This window comes from Sinocyclocheilus rhinocerous, unplaced genomic scaffold (genome assembly GCF_001515625.1).
Source record: "Sinocyclocheilus rhinocerous isolate Xijiao unplaced genomic scaffold, SAMN03320098_v1.1 scaffold726, whole genome shotgun sequence".
Taxonomy (NCBI): Eukaryota; Metazoa; Chordata; class Actinopteri; order Cypriniformes; family Cyprinidae; genus Sinocyclocheilus; species Sinocyclocheilus rhinocerous.
The window spans coordinates 117300-123911 of record NW_015661868.1 but is presented as its reverse complement, the minus strand read 5'-3'; the positions used below and the strand labels follow the sequence as shown (position 1 = coordinate 123911).

General features: G+C 36.3%; 1 protein-coding gene and 1 long non-coding RNA gene across 2 annotated transcripts in view; both read left to right on the top strand.

The window, feature by feature from the left end:
• The window catches only part of LOC107726565 (uncharacterized), a 2804-nt gene extending 1706 nt beyond the window's left edge, over positions 1 to 1098 (top strand). Inside the window, exons 3-4 of the long non-coding RNA XR_001638277.1 lie at positions 848 to 919; positions 1011 to 1098. This is a non-coding gene — a long non-coding RNA (uncharacterized LOC107726565). The remainder of the gene's footprint in view (positions 1 to 847; positions 920 to 1010) is intronic.
• A 27-nt stretch (positions 1099 to 1125) lies between these two features.
• Positions 1126 to 6612, top strand: part of LOC107726546 (pumilio homolog 3-like) — an 8811-nt gene continuing 3324 nt past the window's right edge. Inside the window, exons 1-10 of the mRNA XM_016536173.1 lie at positions 1126 to 1146; positions 1183 to 1247; positions 1425 to 1599; positions 1711 to 1814; positions 3173 to 3251; positions 3335 to 3433; positions 3532 to 3585; positions 4401 to 4481; positions 4608 to 4750; positions 4887 to 5109. Of these exons, the coding sequence (XP_016391659.1) occupies positions 1126 to 1146; positions 1183 to 1247; positions 1425 to 1599; positions 1711 to 1814; positions 3173 to 3251; positions 3335 to 3433; positions 3532 to 3585; positions 4401 to 4481; positions 4608 to 4750; positions 4887 to 5109 (1044 nt within the window). The remainder of the gene's footprint in view (positions 1147 to 1182; positions 1248 to 1424; positions 1600 to 1710; positions 1815 to 3172; positions 3252 to 3334; positions 3434 to 3531; positions 3586 to 4400; positions 4482 to 4607; positions 4751 to 4886; positions 5110 to 6612) is intronic.

Sequence of the window (6612 nt, the reverse complement as noted above, 5' to 3'; positions counted from 1 at the left end):
AGCCTGCCGTGTGTGACGCTGTGTGTTTCGTTGTGAAAGCGAAACTACTTTGTTTGGCCTTCCAAAAATGGACACGACTAGAAATCAGTGGTTAAGTTGTATTTACAACACTGTTTCAGAACAGTTCAACCCAAATATTCAGATGTGTGCAGCACATTTTATGGAGGACTGTTTCCTGATCCTGGTAGAGTAGACTACAATGCCGGCTGTCAGACTGTAAGTACGTTTTTTATATTTAAAGAGTTTTTATATATTTAAAGCGAGTTTTTTTGGGCAGTGTAGAGTAGGGCTTGTTGTTTGTCATTTCTCCGATCACAAATGCAGACATGGTTTTATGTTTACGCGGCGCGATGCAACGCAATGCGTAAAAAGACAGTATAAGTCATTATAATCCGTAATTATGTCCCCACTGGATGCAACGAATGCCTCGTTTATAATGGGTTTTCATGTTTTTGAATCATTGCTCCGGCCTGACAGGGCATGATCACAATGTGGTAAGGGGCGTAACATTTCCGTCACACGCTTGAGGTATTCGGCCAATCACAACGCACTGTATAGCTGGCCAATCACAGCACACCTTGCTTTTCAGAACGATGAGCTTTGTAAAAATCGACATGTTTCAGAAAGGCGGGGAATAGAGGAGAAACAATAATGTACAGTATGAGGAAAATAATGTGTTTTTAACCTTAAACCGCATAAACGCATTTCATTACACAAAATAATGTTCTTTTTAGCAACATCATATGACCCTTTTAAAATAAACATCATAGGACAAAAACCTGAGACATAAAAGTGCCAAGGTTGAAGAAACACTCACATCTATGTGTTTTGTGGAAATATAGGAAAGGACTGTGACAAGCAAAAAAGGACCAGACTGATGAAAGAACTACAGAGACTTGTGAACGGAAATATTAAAACAGTAAGTAAAACCTCTTTATTAAGCTGAGCATTCACTGTTTGAAATGATATATCAATATTTTATTGTAAAACGCTTGCCTTTTCTTTGCTAGATTGCCTTTGCTCATGATTCCACCCGAGTGCTTCAGTGCTTTATTCAGTTTGGCAGTGATGAGCAGAGACAGGAGGTCTTCGATGAACTCAAAGGTTGGTCTTCTCATCAGTGCAATGAAACTGAATTTATGTGAAGTGATTGTCTCTCCTAATCCTTTTCACTTTCTATAGCACCTTGTGGAGTTGAGTAAATCGAAATATGCAAGAAACATTGTGAAAAAGTTTCTAATGTATGGGTAAGTCACGTCAGTTTCTCAGTCAATTATAATGCAGTTATTCTGAAAAACATGGACTAAATAACATTCTCTCCTAAAAGTGTTTACATTGTTTGACTTGATTCAGAATGAGAACGATACATGATTTTATGATCCACTCAAAGAGGAAATGTTAAATAATACTGATTTGTCCTGTAGGAGTAAACCGCAGGTGGGGGCAGTGATGTCGGCTTTTAAGGGGAACGTCAGGCAGATGCTCAGGCACTCCGAGGCGTCTTCAGTAGTCGAGTACGCTTACAACAACAAGGCCGTCCTGTCCCAGAGACTCATGCTCACCGAGGAGCTCTACGGAAACACATTCCAAGTCTGCAAGGTACTCGAGCTTTGAGCTGCTGGGTTCTTGGAAGCTTTGTTTCTGAAGTACATAGAAAGATCAGTGTGTTAGTTGTCCGCAACGATGGTGATAACATGTTCTTTTTTGCACTCCTCAGTTTGGCCAGCGTTAAACAAGGTTTTGAAAGCAAATCCAGAGAAATTCGAGAGCATCATGGATGAAATGAAGCAGATCCTCACACCAATGGCACAGAAGTGAGTTTTTAGGGCTGTCTACTGAAATCAGTTTTACATTTTTTTTTTTTTTTATTGTCTGCGGTTTATTTTTAATTGGTATATTTATGTACACATGGTGAGTTTTTTGTTTGGGTCAAGATATTAGATCACTGTGACTGAATACATCGCTACCCAAGTTATTTTTGCTAGAAATCCTTCTAAAAAATGTGGTTTATGTATTATAAAATGCCTATTTATTTATCAGTTGGTTAATTTAATGAATTAAATACAAATCTTTTAAGTGTATTTTTTTTAATTTATATTATTTTATTTATTTAATGAATTATTAATTATTTTATTATTTATTTTATTTATTTAATGAACTCGAAACAAATATGATTGTGATGATTCTAACAGAGAAATGACAATTCTCAAATCACTGCAAAAAAGTTTCATTATGTAACACCTGAGTTAAAAACAAAATAATTTTTCATTCATTGAAGTGAAGCTGAAATGAAATATAATTATTAGATGAAAAACGTCAATGAAAATGAGAAATGTTGTGAGAGCAAATAACTGAATATAAAATAGGGTTATTTGAAGTATTAAATTACTAAAACTGTAATAAATTAGGGCCAAATACAAACATTAAAAAAAAAAATGTCAAAAGCACATAGTAAAATTGCTAACATGTAAAAGAAAACTAAATATAAAAATAAAATAAAATTCAGAATATGCATAAATGCTACAAGAGTAAAGGCCCGTTCACACCAAGGACGATAACTGTAAAGATAACGATAAAGATATAGTTCTAAAAATCGTTCTCAGTATTAAAGAATAGCAAAGTCCACACCACAACTATAACGATAAAGACAAAGAGAAACGATATCGTTGGAATCACTTTCAAAACGATTTTTCTCCAGCTGATGAATGATAAAAAATTGACAGCCAATCAGAATCCATCCTGCTGTAACGAGCTAAAAAATTTAAAGCGGCAGACGAGCGTGCGCTTAGAATAAACAGACGATATCGTTCGCTGGTGTGGACGCTAATATCGTTATCTTTATAGTTATCGTTCTTGGTGTGAACGGGGCTTAATACCGTCCATCAGTACTGGCATGTGATTCAGTAATCTTTGGGTGTATTAAAGGGATAGGCAGGGTTTAATTTGGATTTGTCTGTGCATGTTTTTTTTACTTTCATAGATTTTGTTACCATTGCAATGCATTATACGACTGATAGACTGCAACGGTTAAAGTTAAAAATCATCATATGTGTTCTACTGAAGAAACAAAGTCACCTACATCTTGGATGCCCTGGGGGTAAGCAGATAAACATCAAATTGTCATTTTTGGGTGAACTATCCCTTTAATGCATTACGGTCCCTCTACAGGGAGGCCGTCATTAAACAAACATTCATTGGTCCACAAAGTTTTTCTGGACTTCTTTGAGCACGCTCCAGCCAAACAGAGAACGGTGAGTGTTGTGACCAGAGATGACCACCAGTGTATTTGCTGCTGCTTGCTGTCTAATGTCTGTTGTGGTGTGATGTCCTTCAGGAGATGATCGAGTCCATCAGAGAGTCGGTCGTGTACATGGCTCACACACATGACGGAGCCAGAGTCACCATGCACTGTTTATGGCACGGCACTCCCAAGGTTAGCACTCTTTTAAACATGTCATTTTAGACAACATGATTGCTGCTGTTTGACATGTTTTTTTGTCAATGCTCTTTTTTTCTTTTCTTTTTTTTCAGGACCGAAAAGTTATAGTAAAAACGATGAATTCATACATTGCCAAGTTTGCAATGGTAAGCTGCCCTTCCTTATCTATACAGTATGAATGGGTGAATATCACAGAAGTCTGGATTGCACTGCCATTCAAACGTTTGGGATCCGTAAGATTTTTATTGTTTTCTAAAGAAATTTCTTATGCTCAGAGAAAGGCTGTGTTTATTTGATCAGAAATACAGAAATAAATGTAATATTGTGAAATATTATTATGATGTAAAATAATGTTTTTCGATTTTAATATATAAAAAAAAAAGTAATTTATTCCTGTGATCAAAGCTGAATTTTTAGCATCATTACTCCAGTCTTCAGTGTCACATGATCCTTCAGAAATCACTCTAATATGCTGATTTATTATCTGCCAACATTGATAACTCTAATAATAAATCAGCATATTAGAATGATTTCTGAAGGATCATGTGACACTTTATACTGGAGTAATGGCTGATGGAAATTCAGCTTTGCATCACAGAAATAAATTATATTTTAAAGTATATTAAAACAGAAACCATTATTTTATATTGTAATAACATTTTGCAGTATTACTGTTTTTTTTTTTTCTGTAGTTTTGATCAATTAAAAGCAGCGTTGATGAGCATAAGAGACTTCTTTAAAAAACATTACAAGTCTTACTGATCCCAAACTTTTGAATGGCAGTGGCAGTGTATATTTTATCCCAAAATTTAAAAAAGAAGGGTAAAAAAACAAGCTATATATATATATATATATATATATCTCATTGACAGTTTTCATGAGATTCACCCAGTTAATGGATTAATTTTAGTCCATCACATGTATTACATGAGTAAAAAAAGATTCATTTATGTATTTTCAGGGTGAATATGCTCATCTTGTACTGTTGGCTGCATTTGATTGCATTGATGACACCAAGTTGGTTAAACAAATTATCATCTCAGTAAGTGCTCTTTAGTTTCTTTCAAGTTAGATATTATTTATTTAATAGTTGATGGTTTATCTGTCTTATAATTTCTAATATTTGAATAATTTAATATTTCTAATATAATGTTTATTTTACTCTCAGGAAATGGTTCGTTCCCTATCTGAAATAATCAGCAATAAATATGGTAAAAAGGTGCTGCTTTACCTGCTGAGCCCAAGAGACCCAGCCCATCTCTTACCTGAGATCATTCAGGTGCTTGAGAAAGGTGACGGCAATGCACACAGGTATGTCACATGAGAAAATGTCCTGTCTTCTATTGACATGTACTGCATTTGGCTCATAAGTGCCAACCACAGCCCTAAAACAGTGTCAGATGGAAAATAAAGGATGATGCTGAAGCATATGTTTTTCCTCTTATAGTAAGAAGGATGTCGCGATCAGGAGGACGGAGCTGCTGGAGGCTGTGTCTCCTCCTCTGCTGAAGTACATGTGTAAGAACGCCCAGTCTATGGTCATGGATAAAGCGTGTAGCGTGGCTGTGAGGGACCTCCTGGGCGCCGCCATCGGAGATCTCAGACCTGCCATGGAGGCTGTGGCGGCTCAGGCAGCCGAACCCCTCATACCGGGAGGAGAAGATGGCGAGGTAATGAATCTACGAGTTTCTGCCATAATGCTGACAACCTTCTATGGACACCTTGGCAATTGAATCGCCATTCATTCATTTATTCAAGTTTATTTTTAAATAACATTATCCAGGGCTTAACGTTCTCCGGCACCGTGCCGGATCTCCGGCGTGTGCCGTTTAACTGCGGGAAAATAAGATAGCCTAGTCCTCCTACATTAAAAAAAACAAAAAACTTGTTGATATCACGTTCCAGTTAATGAGTTCGCCTACCAGTGTATGAGAGGAACACAGCTTTCACTCTCAACCAAACTAACATTACTAGCCAATCAGACGTTTTTGGTCCTATTAACATGAGGCGTGCATAATAGTAGCCAACTGCAGAGTCGCAGCTGATGAGCGCGACACATTCTCGGAGCTTTGTAAACAGCTCAGAGTAATCACGTCATCTCCATAAGGATTGGCAGAACAAATTTACCTGTAGTTTTGAAAAGGTCCTGTTAGGGCTGCACGATTAATCGAACGCGATTAATTGCAGTTTATTGTCACACCCCTAGTGTCGATAAGCGGTGATATAGCTCATAATTTTCCAAGTGTATGATATAGCATAGCTTTCATTCTTCAGGTCAATCATATACTCGTGAAAAAAAAAAACAGGTTGAATAAGGAAAGCGATAACTTTGCCATAGCGTATAACTGCATTGTTCTACTTTTTGTAATTAAAAGACAAATATTTTGTCATTCAAATATTTCGTAAAGTATTAAAACATTGTCTCGTTCTATTGAACCAATTATATGCATTTTGTCTCATCTCATGAGATAAGTTTATTGTCACACCCCTAGTGTCTGAGCGGTGATATAGCTCATAATTTTCCAAGTGTATGATATAGCATTTACTATTATTTCTTTTGAACAAAACAATTTCAGAAATTTCATGTTTTAGATCGTAGGTCATCTTGTACCCTGTCAAGGACAAAACTAACCAGCAAAACTTGATATCAAAAGCATCCTTGTACAACTCAAACCCTGTTTAAGTTACCAGTTCTTGGAGCATTTTATTTTGTTGTTGTTAATTGAACAGACAGTTTACTACTGAAAACTACAGTACAGTTCAAAAACTTGATATCAAAAGCATCCTAAATGTTACATGTGTTTGCATTATAGTGAGTAACCTTTCCTGGTATTGCTGTTTCAAATATCCCACCATAATCTGTAGTCTGAGCCTGTCAAGGGTTAATGGCAAGGGCATATATGTTACTAGTTAGTTTCAAGGAAAATCATTTTCAAATAATGTTCTTTTTTTTTGTTGCCAAATAACCCTGTGTATGTGTCCGCCCCCCAACCCCCCAACAATAGGCCTGTCACGATAACAACTTTTTGTTGTGCGATATATTGCCCCAGAAATAATTGCGACAAGCGATATTATTGTCATTTTAAAGACCATTTTATGCCACTGAATATATAATCATAATGTAACAGCATAATAATGCAAGAAGGCCTACACACTTCCAAATGACAACAAAC